Source organism: Epinephelus fuscoguttatus, linkage group LG19 (genome assembly GCF_011397635.1).
Source record: "Epinephelus fuscoguttatus linkage group LG19, E.fuscoguttatus.final_Chr_v1".
In the NCBI taxonomy this organism is placed as follows: Eukaryota; Metazoa; Chordata; class Actinopteri; order Perciformes; family Serranidae; genus Epinephelus; species Epinephelus fuscoguttatus.
This window is the reverse complement of record NC_064770.1, coordinates 8038858-8058977: the sequence shown is the minus strand read 5'-3', so window position 1 is coordinate 8058977 and position 20120 is coordinate 8038858. Positions and strand designations below refer to the sequence as shown.

The 20120-nt window shown below is 41.7% G+C and overlaps 1 protein-coding gene across 7 annotated transcripts in view; it reads left to right on the top strand.

Moving 5' to 3' along the window:
• LOC125879583 (caskin-2-like) overlaps window positions 1-20120 on the top strand; it is an 83788-nt gene that overhangs the window by 20167 nt on the left and 43501 nt on the right. For all 7 annotated transcript variants that reach the window (XM_049561536.1, XM_049561535.1, XM_049561534.1 and 4 more), the window contains exon 3: window positions 17795-17846. In XM_049561536.1, the coding sequence (XP_049417493.1) occupies window positions 17795-17846 (52 nt within the window). The remainder of the gene's footprint in view (window positions 1-17794; window positions 17847-20120) is intronic.

The following is a 20120-nucleotide window of genomic DNA, read 5'->3' as shown; positions in this document are numbered from 1 at the left end:
CTAGATGCCACTAAATCCCACTAAATCTTACACAGTGGACCTTTAAATTTTCATGTTTGTATTCTGAGTGGCATGCCAACAACCGCTGACCAGGAACTGCAAAAGACTGTCTGGGTTGAGCAACTGAAATACTCAAAAAATGCCTCGACATTAATTCTGCGCTTTTTCCTGCTGACAGTTAACGTGAAAAACTGCCAAATGAAAGTTATGGTAACGTGAGCTCACCTTTTCATAAATGTTAGCATAATAACATGCATATTTTGGTGGTTTGTTCCAGCTGTTTGTTCCAGCTGTTCTTGTAGATGAATTTAGTCTATAAATTCCTGTCTTCCATGATCGACTTATGTTGGCTAACTGAACTACATGTGAGGTGCGTTGCCGTTTATTTGTCCATTTGTTCACTTTAGTTTTGATTTGTTGGCAAAAAACAATCAAAGGTTATCAAAGGTGACTTTTTATTTTATGCAGTTTAGCCTTGTTTTTGTTGATGAAATGAACTCCAGATATTCAAAGTGAAGTTGTGTGTGATCCCTCTGCTGCAGTTAATGTGTCACCTTATCTCTGTTACTGTAAGTGGAGGCTTGGTCCGCCACACCCAGGACTGTCAAGCAGGCATGCCCGGTCACATGCTGCAGGCTGGAGGTGAAGGAGGGGTGGAGGAGGGGGTTACTGGTGCTTTGACTGTCCAGAAAGATGGAGGTCTGTCTGTGAGGAAAAGTCCATTATGAGCAAAAGGAACGGGTGTGGAGCTGAACGCACTTCCCCCTGAACAATACGTGTGGAGAGCTGAGACAGAACACGCACATCACACTCCACCCTGAGACTCTGCACAGGGAAACAATACTTAAAAGGCCTTTTGTTCAACATGCTGTTTATTCTGAGAAACAGAAGTTCTTTTTGATTTTAAGTATTTTAAATCCTAGCTGCCCTTTTTAGGTTCAAACATTTTATGTGTTTTTCCTGCAGTTTAAGGCATCCATGGGCTTCCATTAGTTTGTATGATATAAACATCACTTTGCAGACCTTTAAACCTGCTGGAGTTGTGTAATCAGTCAAATTGAGCATCAAATTTGCATGTGTTTATTTATTTTGTTGCATCAGTGTTGCTCAGTATTGCAGTTTAATTATAGATTAATGTGCACTGCAGTGGATCACACAACACTAGCAGGTTTCTAGAATCTATAAAATAAATAAAAGGAAGTCAATGGATGTCTGGGATGGTAGAAAAATGGTGCAGTGCAATGTATGTGGAGTACTGAAACACAAACTGACACATGGCTGCTAAAGGAATACCACAGCAACAATCCCTGAATATCAAGCACTTGATGTCTTTTCCCCTTTAAAAAGTTTTATTTGATAAAACTGTGTGTTCACTGTGTCCGACAGCATCATCAATATTGTATTTCATGTTGTTGATGATGTTGAACTCTCAGTGAAACATCCAAAGACAAGCCTTCAGTGTGTTTTGTACACCAACAAGTGCTGCTATGGATTAGTGAAATCTGAAAAACAAGGATTAGAGGTGATACAGTCTGTCATCCTCACATATACCAAATATTAACAAACAAGTAAATTCACACAGAGGGCTGATCTGATCAGAAACACTCAACTGACACAGAGGTTTTGAAGCTGTTATGTGATGCCTAGTTAAAAGAAAGCACTGTCTGGTGCTCCAACATGTCTGATCTGTTCATTCATCAGCAGCTTTCACACTCACAGGTTGGTTTCATTTTCCTCCCAGAGTCTAAACCGTCTGTCCCTTGGGACAACAAGTCTCTCATTAACAAGCTGCTGCCACTGTGTGAGTATTTACTGCCCATGCATCTCCCAGACGGCTGCCACCACACTGTCAACTATTCCATTAGCTCCCATTAGATCCTCTGCTGTCTCCCAGTCCAACCAGTACAGGCCCGGACGGTCCTGAACAGCATTTCCACAGCAGAGTGTGAATGAAGTGGCAGTCAGCAGCTTCCAGCTGGATCAACACACAAAGAAACATCTCAGCTTCTCCATTAGACTCTGTTGACTCTGAGCTGCAGACAGCAGCCTGAACACACATTTGGAGTATCCCGGTTTTGTGCTGCACATATAAACAGCTGGATTTGCTAGCTTGAGCGGTCCGATAGAAATTAGGACAATGTGTCATGTAAACACCTGATCGTGTTTCTGAACCCTTCATTGGTACAGAACATTGTGACTTAGATATCAAAACACACCTGTTTTATTGCCATCGTTATTATATACAGTAGGGATTCCCAGATATGAGTCATTTTCTGTCCTGGAAGCAGAAGCACACTATTCTGCAAATCCTTGTTTTTTAAGTAACATCAGCTACAAAACACATTGGTCATAAGCAACAAGGTGAAATATGCATAAGCCTATGGGTTCCAGACTTGACAGCTTTAGTTTATCATTTGATGATATTAATAAGACTCCAAACCAGGACACTAATGTGCATGTAAACACACTCAGTGATAGGAGGATTGGGTATCGAACTCAGTATTTAAGGCTATTGACCAAATTATGGCAGTACAGAGAATCAGTTAACATTAAATCAATCAGTACCTGAGAGCGCATCTCCGTGAGAGACTGTGGTGCGTTCAGCTGCCAGAGCTGATCGTGGCCTCTCCAGACAGTTGAGGATTGAGAGGGTTACATTCAAAATGCGGCGCTGCAGCACTGAGTGGAAACCATCCCCATGTTCTGACTTCAAGCTATCAGATGCATTTTTCATTCGCACATATTCACTCTCATTTTAATCTATGCAGCTGTCTGCACAGGCTCTGTGCACAGCCTTAACCACAAACTGAAGTATTCCTTTTCGGTGTTCTCTTTTTTTGACACTACATATGTAAAGCCGTCATGTCTGGACATTTTTTCACTATTTTCTTACACTGTGCTCACTGCATGATTCATAAGTAAAATGAGCTTCAGCCTCAAACCTTTAAAGCCTCAGTGTGTAAAAATGGTGAGTAACAGTGACATCAGCGGTCAAATTCTAGATTGCAGCGCTCACTCGCGCTCATGCACTCACCCCTCCCGTCGGGTAAGTGACAGTGGCATCGTAGGACAAAAAACTTTGCGCAGACAGCAGAGTTTTTCGAGTTTTTCAGGAGTATCTAGCGACGAGGTGAATGTTTATTTAGGAATCTAAACCATGTTACGATATGTTATAGCTTACCAGCTTACCAGCAAGTTATAGGTTATCTGTGAGATATATGTTAGGAGTGTTTTATTTCTAATTGTTTTGGTAACACAAACATTAGCACAATAATGCTAAAATAACACGTTTTATATGATAGTCACGGCACAGTGCGGCAAATATAAGTTAGTACAATTATAGTATATGCGTTTCCAGAGTGTTCTTCCACAGGACACAGGGAGATGAGGAAGAGGGAGAGGGAGAGGGTGAGGAGGAAGACCAGGGAGAGGAAGGGGGTAGAATCGGTGCAGGAACAGCCAGGTGAAGAGGTGTGTCTCGGCTACACAAAGGGAAGAGGAGGAGGAGGAGAGGGTGGCAGCCTTCGCAGCAGCGCGAGAGGAATCAACAGATTAGGCTGTAGGCTAGGCTAACCATTTAGCTGTAGCTCTGGGATAACGTTAGCCAAGGCTAGGATAGCGTTAGCACGTAAACGTAATGTTAGCTGTCACTCGAACTTAGACGAGAGGGAGAAGTAGTTGCAAACATGAAGCCAAAATGATTTTAAAATATCAGATTGGATTACCTGTCTAGCAGAAAGCAGGCAACCTCCGCATCCCTTGTGAAATCCTTCCCCTTCAGGAGTTCTTTCCAACTAAAATAAGCAACGCCGATATTCACAAGCGTTTCGTCCCGTCCTCGCCTATCTGATCTTTTTCTTTTATTTGGTGGCATGGTTTCCCTCTTACGGGGCAAAACATATGTGTAGTCCTCCATTTAAAGTGTGACAGAATCATAAAAGTACGAAGCACGTTCACGCAGAAGCGCCCCGGGTGGATCTTCACCTTAACCGTCTCCAGTGACGGCAGGTTCTAGGTAAACGCGAAAGGCGAAGCGCGTATATCCCTTTCGGCCACTGTATTCAAATATGGCGACACAAGAAGGCAGCCCCCAGCATACTGCACCCTGCTTGTGTATATATGCAGAAATCATTCTAAGCCTATGAGAAAGCTTCTATTTGTATGTGAATTGCATTACACTTTAGTAAATATATATTTATGAAAGCAATAGTTGATATTTGCTAATAAACAACCACGTAAATTACACATTGTAACTTTAATTTCAAAATAAGACTGATTCATAAAATTAGTCCAGTTAATTTTATTCAGGGTCTTCCCACAAACCTAAAGCCTATTTATTTACTCTAAAGACTTGTTATTTCAGAGAGTGAAGTCTTTTCGGCCCTAATGAACACTGCGATCTACAACACTGCCTTTGTTTAAAGGTGCAATATTATGACCTCCTCCACCGTCGCCTTGTTTGTTGGTGTCTGAAACTCCACCATTGCATTGTCTGAGGACTCAACCCTCTTGTGCCATTTATTTGCCATATTTATACCATCCATAGACTGTATGTAAAGATGGACAATGCATCTCCACTTACCCCCACTCTACAGAGGTGAATCCAAAATATTCAGGATACAGCCACTCTCATCTTGCTCTGGTGATGTCATTAGTGGCCAGTCAGTCTACACAGTAGCAATCTCAATGGTATCAATATCAGTTTCTGGTCCATACACCTGTCCAACCAATTGTGAGTAGCACCACTGAATGCAAGCCCACCGATTTGCTCACAGAGTTGTCAGTCATGTTTTACAGCATTAAATAACTCATTAAAACCAAACATGTCATAAATATGAATACTTGAACATACAGCAGTGTGATAAAAACTACTTTAAATGACAGAAACAGTCTTTGGGAAAAATGTATTTGATGTGTACATTAAGTTTTAGTTTGGCCCATGTCCCATCTAACATAGAGAGGGCGGTCTTTATGACCTATAGTGCAGCCAGCCCCCAGAGGGTGATCGAGATGTTTCGGCTTCACTTTTGGGGAGTGGTCATGTCGTCCATCTTTACATACAGACTATGATACCATCATAAATGCATGGAAGTATAAGGGCAGTGACGTTTGCAGAGTTTGAAACGGACGTATATTTTTTCATACATAAAGGGAGGATAAATGAGCCGTAACAGCTTTTGTAGCTTCTTTATTTCAGATACAGCTCATAAGTGGTCCTTGACTCAGGATCCTTTTTCTCAAATTAGTTTAAACAGAAACCAACAGAAAATGTATCTGCAACAACTTTAATTTAAGTAATTATCAAACAGAAACACCAAATATTCTCTGATGGCAGCTGGAGACTGATCAGCTAATTGCTGAGCTTTTTAAGAAGAGAGTAGAATTTTTTAGAAATATTATTATTTACATAATATCACAATGTCTCTTCTTGTAATAATTATAATAATAATAATAACCTGTAACAATTAATCAACAGAAATTTTATCTGCAGCTGCTTTGATAACTGATTAATCATCCCAGTCAAAATATATATTTTTTTCAGCCTCTGAAAGGTGGTAATTTGTTGTAAAGTAAATATATTTAGGTTTTGGACAATAAGACATCAATATGGTCTGGTAAATTGTGAATGAGATTGTATAGATTAAATAAGTAATCAGTTAATTGGGAAAATCATGTAGATTTATTGTTTATGAAAAAAAAATCATTATCTGCACCCTAATGAGATAGGAAACACTGTAGTAGATAGTGTGCGTGTGTGTGTGTGTGTGTGTGTGTGCGTGCGCGCGCGTGTGTGCTTGTGGTGGAGGTGTTGGGCTGTAACCTTGCTATGACTTGCTGTCAGAGGAAGAGGAGGAGGGGTGTGTGTTGTGTTGATGGCAGCTCTCAGGAACAAAGCCAGGACTCGGAGTAGGGCCCCTTCTACATTTCCTCTCCCAACACTATTGTTCCAAGGGTGGGTGGAGGGGGGGGGGCTTTGTGTCAGCTCAGACCCCCCCACCCCCACCCCCGAGGGAAACCACAAACTCGCTGAGTGATAGACTGAGAGAACAGAGAGAACTGATGTGGTCTAACTCACTAACCTCCTCTCACCTTCTGAGCTTCTGTGCAGTTTTTCAGAAAATATCTCAACAACTATTGGATGGATTGTGATGAAATGTGGTTTAGACATTCATGTTCCCCTCAGGATGAATTGTAAAAACTCAATGATCCTTTGACTTTTCACCTAGCACCATCAGGTCAACATTTCAACATGTCCAATACTTGAGTTGGTCCTGTTCAACACTGACGTCTGGCTCAGGGCCTCCCTGTGCTTTGTTAGAGCCACATTTATCTGCCGGCCGATAACAACAACGTCACACACACACAACAAAGCTGATAAAACTGGCCTCATTCCTCCGTCTCCGTCTTAATTCAGCCTGAACCTCCATGTGTCTCTGAACTACACCACCCGACGTTCCACAGGGTCCACAGGAATGTAAACATGTTGCCTCCCTCACAATCAAACATCTTAGTAACGCTGCAGAGTTGAACATAAAGAATTTAACACTTCTGAACAACACTGGGAGGGAGCCAAATAAACACTATTCAATATGGAGGTTTGGTTTCACAGTAAAACTGAAAAGATTTATATTCTTCTCCTTTATTTGAAGAGATTCAAACTTACTCTTTCAGTAGAACTTACAAAACTTAAACATTTACACAACACCAATAAAAAGTGTTTTAACGCTGATTAACTTAAGGCTGTTACGCATCAGGGGTGTTTTTTGTCTGCGATTGCTTCACATGTTAATATATTCTTTCAAACTCTGTTTTTGTCAGGAGTACTTTCGCACAGAAGATTAATACAAAGCTGCAAATGTGACATACTTTTTTCGGCGCAAGGTTGCTTTTTCTAAGACATTTACCAATGACACTGCGTACCTGTTTACCAGAGGGAACTCGAATTCAAATTACAAAAGTTCTGATTATTCAGGAATAGGTGTGATTTTTAATATTAATAGCTCGTTACAGACTACATGGGCTAAAACGCACAAGAAGCCTAATTCTCCTTTGCGATGATTCACAATTAGTATATGCAACAATTAAGGTCAGTGTATATGGTGGAACAGTGGCATTAGAATGTGCCAGAGGCCACCAAATTTGTGCTTTTATGGCCATGTTTTTCTCCTGGGGGGTATGGCCCTGCACCCCTCTAGTTGGCTACTTTGTCCTTACTGGCTGGCTGTTCCATATCTGTGTGGAAAGCCCTGCTTCACTCTGCAGCCAGGTGATCTCTGACAGGTGTGTGGTATATTAGACTCTTAATGTTTTTTTTTAAAGGTTTCTCTTTTGGTTGTAGAAACACAAATCTTCACTTTCACCACTGATGTATCTGAAAATGGGCTTTTCTTTGGAGCTTCATCTGCAGCTGTAATTGATCAGAAAGATGGTGACTGAAAGACAAAAGTCTCAGGATGATGTTTCTCTCCCTGTTCCCAGACGGGCTTTTCCCTCCTTAGTGTGTCTGGCTGTTTGTCAGTACTATTGAAACTTTAATGACCCTGTAAATTCTTTGTGTATTCAGTTTTTGGTTAGTTTTACAGCACAGTAGGTCTTTGTTTGTTCAGCAGTGTTTAGCCAGCAGACTGTGTCTTTACTTGATTGATATTGAATATCTACACTGTGTTCAGAGCTGCAGAGAGTAAACTGATAAAACCAGTCTGTATTCAGTCTGTGTGATTGTGGTCCAGTTTGGCCCCCAGTCCAGACTCTGTGTCCAGACTCTGGGGGGGTTTACAGCAGTTCATCTGGGTCCAAATATTCAGACTGAGCTGGAGGACAAACCTCCATGCTTGTCTTCCTCCCAGAGAAACAGATAAGACAGGAGAAGCTCATCTTTATGTCTCTGCTCTGCCGTCATCGTCCTCATTCAGTCAACAGATAAGAGACAGACGTGTCCTACTCCTGCCTTGGACAAACACTTCCTTAGCTTCCTGTGTTCCTGTGCCAGGCTCTCTGAAGGCCAGGGAGGAGGAGAGAGGAGGAGGGAGGGCTGCTGATTGGTGCCCATGTTTCCCTCAGGGATCTCCAAATCTTCAAACAGACCTACTGCATCAAACAAACCTTCTATCTCTAAGTGACTCTATCACAGAGTTTGACCAGCGGGGCTGACACGTGAAGATAGATGATAGGATCTGTTTTCCCCATAAAACATTAGAAGTTACAATAAATATTTCCAGATTTTATCAAGTTAAAATTTAAACAGAGCTCTGTTGGCTCAGCCAGTGATAGAAAGGTACAGAGATCTGTGTGGGATTTTCCTTGAAAACAATGTATTGACTCATACAGAAGTAGTTCCTTCCAATCATCTCCCACTGAGCAAGCAACGTCTGTGGACGTCCAAGACTAGTTGATATCATGTCCACAGACGTGATATCAACTAGTCTTGGACGTCCACAGACGTTGCTTGCTCAGTGCACTTGTGACCGACTATAAGTGTTTGGCTCTGTATTTTTCTGCAGAGACTCTGCCCTCTGCCTCTACTTTCTTATTTTCTTCTTATTTTGCTATATTCAGGAGGCTACTATACAGGTGCACAGGTGAGGTCAGGACTGTATAAAAAGGTAGTAATCAGGTGTCAGACCATAAGCAGCATTCATCCAAGAGAAAGCTACGAAAATTGTTAACACAGCACAGAAACCGCAAATATAGCAGGGCAAAATGCCAAGCGGACAAAACTTTACAAAATGTGAAAGTGAATCCGGGGTTCACTTTCACTTTTACTGAGCAATACTGTTTATAAATCCATTTTCAACCGCTTATCTGAAGGCGAGTCGTGGGGGCAGCAGGCTGAGCAAAGTATTCCAGACATCCCTCTCCCCACCAGCGCTTTCCAGCTCCTCCTAGGGAACCTCAAGGCGTTCCCAGGCCAGACGAGGTTTGTTATCCCTCCAGCATGTTCTGGGTCTACCCTACGCAGAACACCTCTAATGGGCGACGCCCAGGAGGCATCCTGATCAGATGCCCGAACTACCTGAACTGACCCCTTTTAACACGGAGCAGCGGCTCTACTCAGAGCTCCCTCTGGATGCCTGATCTCTTTAGCCTGGCCCTAAGGCTGAGCCCAGCCACCCCTCTGAGGAAACTCTGCTTGTATCCACAACCTCATTCTTTTGGTCATTACCCATAGCTCATGGGTGAGGGTTGGGACGTAGATGGACCAGTAAATCGAAAGCTTTCCGGCTCAGCTCCCTCTTCACCATGATGGTCTCACAGTGCCTGCATCACTGAGGAAGCCGTGCCAGACCGCCGATCCATCTCATGCTCCATTCCACCCTCAGTTGAGAACAAGATCCCGAGATACTTCAGTTCCCTCACTTGGGGCAGTAACTCACTCCCAACCTGGAGGGGGCAGTCCACCGGTTTCCGGCAGAGAACCATGGCCTCAGACTTGGAGGTGCTGACTCTCATCCTGACCGCTTCACACTTTGCTGCAAAGCGCCCTAGTGCATGCTGGAGGTTACGGTGTGATGAAGCTAACCGGAAACCCATCATCTGAGGTGGTTGGGCACTGGGCGCTATTCTTGTGCCTATTCTGTCCCAACTTTCAAGGGCGCAGAGGCAGGTTGTGTCTGAGGTTGCTAAGCATCCATAACCAGCACTGTATCATAACCTGCTTACCAGAAATCTTGTGCAGAGCCGATGTTCTTCCAGATGTTGTTTTGTAAGTGTTGGGCCAAATTTTTTTTGTCTGTGGGACTGATGTAAAGCTCTGGCAGCCCTGAACTAAAATGATCAACTTCTACATATTTACCACAGACAGACTGTTTTGGTGATGGCAGCTGAATCTCAACAGAACAGTAATGTTTGCTTGTTCACAGAGTTTTGATTCACTTAATATCTGCAGCATCATGTGACTTCCCTGTGTTGATATTGCAGTAATCACATCAGTAGATTAGTCTCCCTCATTAAGACCTGTATTAGTTTTTCTCTTTTTTTAAAAGAAGAAATTGTGTTTTATTTTCAGACTGAGATGTAATCTGCTGGGAGTTCAGATGTCTGCTGCGTCTCAGGGAACACTCTCTGACTGCAGCCTGTATGCATTTGGAGGAAGTCCAGTGTTCATGAAAGAACTTATATTTAGTGCAGAGCTGCTGCTGCTCGGTCTCTCAACTTCACCACAATGAGAGGAGAGAAGCTGCCGTATCGTCCTCGTTTTGTTTATTGCTTTGAGACAAAAAGAAGTGTGAGGCGTTTCCTGCAGACGTCTAATCATACATCTGATACTCGACAGCGGTCGTCTAATTTTAGTCGCTAGATTTTTACAACAGATTCTCTTTCAGGCTGAGACTCCATCCACGTGCCGGATCCTGACAAGACCTCACAAATCTGCAGACTCCTGCAAAACCTTCTCCTCCTTCTCCTCCTTTGGCTGCATTCTTGTGGCAGCAGATCCACAGGACATTAAACTTTCAGCTGAAATTATAAAAAGTGAGCAAGTCCCTGCAAACTTTGGAGCTGAAACAGACTCCGGTTCAGCTCCGGGCCTCTTCTCTGCCTCGCTCCATAAACAGCATTAAAAATAACTGAACAAATGTGCAGCAGATGAGGATGATGAGAGCCTGAAGATGACCGTCAGCTACAGTATTTAGTTATATTTGGTTCTGTTGGACACCCGAGAGTTTGATGTGTATACTGATTTATAGAATCAATAAGAACAAATGAAACAATAGATATATCTCAAGAACAGCCAAATTTCCAGCCAAAAGTAGCTCAAAGTTTAACAACATTTACAGGAAATGGTGAAAAAACAAAACCCGACTGAGTGCTAGTTTGTATCCCTTACTGCTGTGTGAATATGATTTTATTGGTTGATGGAGATAGACAGCTGGTGGAGCTAATTCTGCAGTCAGAAAGAGCTCCAGTCAAAGCTCCAACAATGGAAAACCATGTGAAAGAAAACATGATGGAAATATGACATTTCTGTTTGTGTGATGTATTAATGTGAGGAAGGTTACAGTCCTCTCATCATGTCATACACCTCTAATGTTTTCAGCTCTTTAAAGGGAAACTTTAGTATTTTTGAAAATTATATATAGTTAAACACTGTGGTACGACCTATCTGACATTTTTGCTGTGCTTGTTATATTTACTGTGTTGCTTTGCTAGTGTCGTTGATGAACAAGATCTACTGTCACAGAGGCTGAGCATATACTGCTGTGGATGGGGCACCATCCTAGGGATGTACGATAATATCAGCACATCATTGGTATTGGCTTGGCTATTGGATGTTAACTTCACTACAGAGGAGACTTGATGATCACTAAAGTTAGGTGGAAAAAAAAGTGGACATATCGATATGGATATCGGTAATTGGTCAAATGAGTTGTTACACATTGGCATGTTGGATATTGGCAGAAAAATCCAATATTGTGCATGCCTATTTTCTCTGCCTAACGTTACAGGCTAACTGAGGCAGTAGTAGAGGCGCAGCTCCTGTGTTCTGCAAACTAATATTGGTGTTTTTATCAAAGGAGTATGGTGGCTTCAAAATAACAGCCTCACCACTGGGAAGGGCTGTCTGATGGCAAGATACAGCAGTGGAAATATTCTAAGTTTATTTTGTACTCTTAAACGGATTTTGTTTTTCAGTGGGCCTTTTCAGGTGGCTTAAAACAGATTAATTGAGGCAGTGTTTACTCAGCACTGTTTGATTTTATGTACGTGACATGGGGGTTTCTATATGGAAGTTATTATAAACAAGCCTTGTGGTTTGATCTATACTCAGAACATTTTCCTGGGCACTCTCAGTGTCATCTTGAACATCTTTCCCAATAGCTTCTTTTCATATAACGTCATACATCAGTGCGCTGTCCAGATGGAGTGCAGGCAACCGGAGGCCAAGACTACCAACACTGCACAAGTGTCTATGATTTGCGCTGTTTACGGCTGTTTCAATAGATCAAATTAAGAAAAAACAAGGGCCACTGTAAGCCCCGAAATAATAGGACATGAAGGGAAGAGGTAAAATAACAAACTCACTTAGAATCAGGGACAGATGTGGATCCACAACCTCCATCTTCAGGCAAATGTTATAGTGTTGTGTTAAACATGCCTTGAGGTGGATGCAATTACAATGTTCTATGGCAGCTTCTCTGTGTTTTTAGCCAGAACCCCCATTTTTAAAGCCTCTGGAAACCCAAATCCACAATAGCCTTCTAACTATGTAATTTAGGGTCTTATGTACATAATATTAAACATGTAAAACAATTAGAAATCTGTTTCCATCCAAATTCGAAATATCTGTCTTTTAAGTTTTTGTACATTCTTGAAATTGGGTTTGATTTGGCCATGGTCTGAGATTTATTACGCAATAAATTCCAAACCAATCATAAATCATCAGTCAGTTGTCTCATCCCGCCCCCCAGTGGCAGCGAAACAAAACCTTTCTGCTCCAGCTAAATCGAGAGAGACGGCCGGCCTGCACCGGTCTCTCCCGCTTTGAGGGTCAGTGTGTGTGTCAGAGTAAAGACATATTTAATCTATTAAGACTGGATTTGTTTGAATGAAAAAGGCTATTATCAGAAAAACGGAGCAGATTTATGTTTTCAATGAAAACGTATCTCAATGAAGAAAGGCAAAGCGCTAGCCTCCTGTTGTCATTCATCTCAGCTAACGGCCGGGCTCAACCAGGCACGTCTGCAGCGCGAGTCCCGTAGCAGCTCGCCCCCCTGTTAATCAATTACAGCGGCTCCACCGGCAACGGGAGCGACGCAACAACTCTATTTTATGCGGCTCCTCTATTGTTTATCCGTGACACTGTGTCCGTGGCAAACATTTGAAAGTGAGTAGATGACAAACAGTACAGTAAACTTGTAGATAACTCAAATATATGTAATAACTTAGGTGGAAAATGCTTTAACATTTCATGCAGCCTACATGCAGCCTCTCGGCTCAGCAAACGGTAAACAACCCCGCTGGCTTCTCTACGTGTCGCTTCCGTACGCAGTCAGTGGAGCCCAAATGAATACGCCGTGACGCTACGCTGTACGTTTGCAGCCGGTGGAGCCTTACCATTCAGTGACCACCTGAAAGGAATCATTTTCAGCTTCTGCTTCGTCCTCTGAATCATCAGAGGGCTCAAACACGTACGGCTGGATTAAATTTGTGGCAGCCATTGCTGAGCCAGAGAGATGTCAATCAAAACGAGAGAGCTGTCAATCAGAGCGTTATCTGCCACGCCCACTCTGTCCTGGCAAGTGGTCTAAACAGCAAAATGAGCTGTTTTTAAACCAGGTTTTCTAATAGTTATTAATGGTTATTTTCACTCAGACTTTTGTGGATGATTAATGAGACACTCGACTTTGATATATGCATTTTTACTATTTCAAGCTGTGTTTCCAAAGGCTTTAACAGCGTTTCACCAGACCTCTGTGAATGGTTTACCTAGTAGGCAGAAAATAGTTGCTAAAGTTAGCTAACATGTCCTGGAAATGTAAGCCTGACATCTGTGCATCCATGTACAGAGTTGAAATATAAAGACAGTTACACTCAAGCACATTTTACTCAGCCGGCCAAAAACTAGATGGCCGTCATGTCAGTCATGGACCAAAAAACACACAAAGTAGTTATAATCCACTAGACTCTTGTACGCTTTCATTGACCCACCATGTAACAGGTAATAACGATCATGTCCACACCGGGTAAATCGGTCGAGTTGTGGGAAAAATCCCTTTTCTTCATTTTGTATGGAACATATCCAGCATGAGTTTTAATTTTCTGACATTACCATTATTCATCCAACACTTTTATGTGGTCGCTTTCCTTTCCTGTATTTCCAGTAAATGAAGTATATGGATTGAATAAAATAGAATAAATGTTAAAAGACATAGTTATCCCATGCCAAACATATCAGCCATGCAGCACAAAGCTATAAAAGATCTTACCATACCAAATACCAGCGAATGATTTGGAAACATATGCTAATAATACATTTTTAATGCATATTTTGAATGATGATCCAAACTGATCCCCAACAAATCATCAACAAATCTTAAGGCGACCTTTGATGGCAAACACAATCTATTTATAAAATATGAAATGATGAACCCTTCCTAGCAGCCCTCTCTCTCCTAAACTCTGCCCAGTGTTTTGTTTTGTTTTTTTGCAGGTAAGGAGACAGGAAGTCTCTGTTGTTGTTGTCCTCACAGTCTTCCAGTGGAGCTTGTTATGAAATGAAGAGTTTTATGGTGTGAAGAGACAGTTTTCATGTCTCTTTCTCGCTGCCTGTAAGTTCAGTTTGTGTCTGACTTTAAATTTTTGTGCTGATTTATTCCCATTAATTATAAAATCCAGGTCATTATCAAAGCAGCGCTCCGACCCCCAGAGGGAAAGCCTGCTGTGTTTCCCCGAGATCTTAATACTTCAAAAGCTCTGTTGTCGGGAGCTGATGGGTATGGGTGATGGGTGAAAATGAACGAACCAATCTTTTTGAACAACTTTTTTTAGTGTCCGGTATGAACCAGGTCAGTTTTAGGTTGTAATGTGGAAACAACATGGATGCTACAGATGAGATGTGTTGTATTTTATTGCTCTGAACTTTTAAATAACATATTGACAACAAAGAGCAAAGGAAATGGATCAGGTGTGCCACTGTGAACTAATTTTTAATCTAATTTGCATGTACTATAACGCAGCATCAGGGAGAAACTGACACCATAGTTTGCTAAAAGTATCAACACTCAAAAGGTTCATTACATTTACATGTAGAAACTTGAAGGAAACAATACTGTGAAGAGAATCGGTCCGTCCATCACGAGTGAGGAGTCGTGGTGTTGGAGGTTTATATTAGAGGGGTGGGGGCAGAGATGTTGACTGCTGATCAGAGGAGGTTAGTGCTGCTGACTGCTGGTCTCCAGGCTGTGGGTGGATCCAGGGTCTTGGATCTCTTTCCCATCATCCCCTGCTGTCTGACCTCTGACCTCCATGACCCCCGATGGTAAACTTCAGTCACTGGGTTTACACTCAAGAGAGCAGGTGACTGAGAGAAATCAGGACGTGTCTGTTAAATCTCTCTCCTTCTCTTCTTCATAACTCTTAAAAGTGTGAAGACACAGAAATAAAACACATTATTTTTGTATTCAGTGTGACTTACACTTCAAGGAGATGCTGCAGAAGTTGCCTGAGAAGCATCATATTTTTTATCTTTTCTTCAGTATCAAGGTAATCCAGTAATAGTTTTCTTTACATCCATGGGTACACTGCAAACAGGAATGACCATTAGCTCATTCAGCATAGTTTTAATGGTGAAAATTTGACTAAATGTAAACAAAAATAGGTTCAGATTGTAGACCACAGCTCACTGTATCACGGACAACATCTTACTTGTTGAAGTTCCAAAAGTTAGAGCATGATTATCACATGATTGTGACAGCAGGATGAAGTTAGTTTAGTAATCACCAGTGAAGTCTGTATCAAGTTTTGTTCAGTTTTTGCTTTGTTTTTGTACCTTAAGTTTGGATGTGTCTCAATCATAGGCTGCCACAAATCAATTAATGTGAGGGTAACCCTGCTTTTTCCCTGTCTTGATGGTGGGCACATCCGGATGATGTTGATATATGTGCGTTAGCATGTTGGATGTGTTTTCATATATGTACACCACAACAATGGAGCAACGCCGACACACCGTCACAACCCTATCTCTTGAAGTTGACTGTGAACCTGTTGGTGAGTCTTCCATTTCGGTTAAGTTTCTAGGCATAACACGAGCTTGTGAACTCTACATTCCGTGTTTTCTGCATGAGGCTACGTGCACCGGAGCTTGGCCCTGTACCGTGACGGTTCAGCACGAATACTTGAACCCTCACAGCTAATGTTTTCTTTGTCCTGCTGCACTGCTGCCAATGTGAAACCTTTCTGAAGTCACGCACATGCTCACACATAAACACCTTGTTAGAAACCAGTGTACGTGTTCTGTGTCACACGTTTCTCCATCAGAAATCCATCCATGCCAAAGCAGCTTCCTCTGACCCCTTTTGATGAGAGAGACCAGGTTACTGCAGAAGCCGGACAGTAACTGCGTTAGGTATTGTTAAACTGGTTTACATGACGACTGTAGTTGTGACTTTGCACAGAACTGTGATTGTGTGATGATTCAGAAGCAGCAGCCCTCACTGTGAATGCAGCTCTCTGACTTCCAGCACAGAGTCAGTGACCGTGGCATTATAATGACATGCTGATTAGACACAGGCCGGGCCACCACTGTACCAAACAGAGCACGGACTGTCAGAGAGCCTGACCAGTTTAAGAGCCTGAATACCACCACATTCCAGTGAGAGGGAGTCAGAAAGAGGCTGCAGAGAGAAGGAAGAACTGCTGGACATCTCACTCGACGAGGTCGGAAACTTTGTCCAAACTGGGAGTCTGTGGTGGAAGAAGCAGGGAGTCTTTGTCTGGCACTACATCAAAGAGTTTTATTCTTCAAGATCTCAGCAGCGCATCGTCCTCTGACCCAGCCGAAGAAGTCAAACCTGGGTCAGAGGCTAATGAAGCGTCCTTAGGAGGTCCAGCAAAGAGAGACAGGAGGATAAACCCTCTGCAGGAAACATCCACTTATCTCCTCTCTGATGCTGACTGAGGGTGTCTGCTCGCTAATCCAATCACATTTGAACACTTCTCACTTATTCATAAGCCATCACAAAGTGTGTTTCCATCCACCTGTTTTTATACGCATTTTCAGTTTGCACATAAAAAAAGAAACCTGAGTGGATACACCGAAAAATTCAAAAAAATCTTTGGGAATAGGTGTATTGATAAAACAAGTAACACGAATAAGTATAGATTCAACAGATTCAGCAAATAAATGATGACGTACAGTCATGACGTACCATCATCGCATAGGCCACTTCAAGGGCTCTCTTTGTTGTCTCTGGAGGTTTGTAGCCCTATGTATGCACATAGGGCTGTTACCAGAAGTCCTCTGCGACCACAGAGCTATCATATTAGTTGTTCAAAATCGTCTATTATCCATTATCCAGTGTGCTCTTTGTTATCATACATGTCATTTTTTCTTCGTTTGAGCTTTGTCTGGTGCTCATTTAATTACGTCATCTTGTTTCACCCTTTTCTTCTGCAGACTTGTAGAATTAGAGCCCCTTCTACTCATATCAGTGAGCCAGTCCCTAATATTTGCACAACAGTTGTGGACAGAAAAGCACATACATTCTTAAATTTCTTTGGATGATTTTTTGAAAGTGCGGTTAGAATTTGTGCTGCATTTGATGGAAACCCAACTACAGACTGCCCTTCCATTAATGGTAGATGTTACTTTCACTGCTGTTGAAAGTGTTGAATCAGCTGTTATCCTGATGCTTTTCTTCTTTCCTTTAATAATGTGTATTTTAACAGAGATGAAAACAGTATAATTCAGACACCAATACTGTTGGATCTTGGATTTTGAATATGTTTTCCAGTCCAGAAAAGCGTACATGACCCTCGATGTGACCCTCGATCATTATTGAACCACAATGGTGCAACTGGGCTCTAAATATTGAGTTAGTTAATCAAAGACTATTCAAACATACAGAGTAGTCTTCTCAGACATCTGGACCCAATCAACCTTTAGTTGCAGGAGATTACAAACTTTTTAACAGTAGTGTGCATCCACTCCTGTGCTGTGATGGATGGTTTCATCCCCTGTAAGGAGGTTTTGGAAGGCTTGCTGGTATCAGATCCACATATATTTTCATATGTGCTAAGTGTATTAAGTATCACAATGGACTGGTAGTAATATTCTGTATTGTTTCGTGTTTTTCAGAGTTGCTGGGCTCCACTAAGAGACTGAATGTGAACTACCAGGATTCAGATGGGTAAGTGATGAAGTCAGCTCTATAAAAATACATATTCTGGACACATTGCCGCTCTGTGTGTCAGGTCATTACACTGCTCCCTCTGCATCTATAAAAGTGTTTCCACTCTGCAGAGCTGGAAACTACGAGGCTGAAGTCAGACCTGACTCAGCACATTCAGTGTAGTTGTGTCTGGTGTCAGAACATCATCTCACCCTCTGTGTTTGAACCCTGAGCCTCTGCCGCAGTCTGCTGAAATGCTGACTGGTTAAATTCCCCCCTCGGAGCTTGTTAGCCTGGAAGGAAAAAAATAGATGAAGAAAGTTTGGTCCCTCCTCATCAATATTTCTTTTTGTTTAAAGTTTTTATTATTCTCCTGCTGCTTCCTCTCAAACCGCTCTGTCCTGACTCTGAGGTGAATTGTCTTTATAGACAACGGCTGCATGTTTTGCTTATACCTCGGATATATTTTGTTTTAATTTATTTTATTTTAAATTGGCTGCATGCAGCAGAGTTCCATGATCCACCACTTAGGTCCAGACTGAATCTCAACAAGTATCATATGTAATTTGATGAAATGAGGTTCAGACTTTAATGGTCACCAGAGGATGAATCCTGCCAATTTTGGTGATCATCTAACTTTCCCTCTCATGCCACCATCAGGTCAAAATTTCAGTTTGTTCAAATACGTGCAGAATAATGACATTTCCATCAGCCTCAGCTGTAGAGATGCTGAACATGGTAAACATTATACCTGTTAGCATTTAGCTCTGTAGTAACTAAGTAAACTTAAACATAAAGAGTAAGCAACATTTTAGTCTTAAAGTTGGTGGAGGTGGAGCATATTTTAAAGGGCCGGCCTGTAGGTTTTGGTGGCATCTAGTAGTGAGGTTGCAGAACTGAAACGTCTCCTGTGTGCCAAGTCTGTAGGAGAACTACCGTGGCCAAATTTATCACACGTTTTCTATTTAAAATCTTAATTTGTAAAGTAACTACAGCTGTCAGACAAATGAAGTGATAAAACATTACTTTCTTACATTTTTTATCCTTCACTACAGAAAATGCACAATTTAATCCTGCTGCCTTAAACTCAGCAGACCCGTTATCTCAAATTCAGACTCAAATCGACACAGATTGTATCTACTAAAAAGTATTGTGTGTGTATCAAAGCCTGATACATTTTCCTCCTCTATGCCACAGAGCTCCACTGTTGCTCAAAAAACTTAAAAAACACATAAAAGAGCCACACTGTTGCACTAACTGACATGTTCCTTTATTACCGTGAGCACACACACTGTAGTTTATTTTGACTCAGTCCCACACACACCATCATGCTGCCACAAATACTCAGTAAAGCAGCAAATGTGTTAATCCGCCACTGAAAATAGTCACCATAAGTGTACTATTTCCTCTTGTTTGTTTGATAAAAACTACAATGACCAGCTCTCTTTGGAATTTACTTTTTTAAACATGAAACTATATATTTATATATTTTCATTGTCAGCACCAGTGGATTGAACCATTTGGTTTAGAGCTGAGAGCCACAGAAAGCAAATCAGACAACATTAAGAGACCAGCTAGCATGTTTTTGGTCTTTTAATGGAATTTGTTGACAGTTAAAAAAAAAAAAAGGGCAGAAAACAGCAGACGTTTAAGTTGTTTTAATACAAAAAGCTGTAAAAGGATAGTTCCTAAACAAAATATAGTTAACATCCATATATACAGCTTTGTTAGCATTGTACCTTTCTGCAAAACCATGAATACATCACATTTGCATGTGTCATACTTATCATATCAGCGTTTCTTAAGTGTTATTGTACAGTATATGAGCTGACTTTGTAATCAGGAGGTGGAGGGGATGGTGTGTCACCTAGGAGGGATGGCTTCCAAGCTGTGGACCAGTGCGGACAACTGTTCGAGACCAACAAACAACAACACTGGTCGTGATTTAGCAACCCATTGCAGTTTTACAGCAGCTTTTTGGGCAACAAACGTAGTGATTTTTGTGACCCATCGCTGTTTCTGCAACAGGGATGGTGCCACGAAGAGCAGTTGTTTTTTTACAGAGACATCGCTGTGTTTCCAGGTGGGATTGTGCCCCAAAATGGGATATTTTAAGCCAAAATATGATCTTTTCTCTTCCTAACCATATCCAAGTGGTGTTTGTGCCTAAACCCAACCACACGTTAACCACAGCTTTGTTGAAATGTAAACTTTTCAACGTATAGTTTCAACGTATCCGCCACATATTCATGTACAAATGTAATGTGTCCCTGGATTGCAGAAATGTACTAT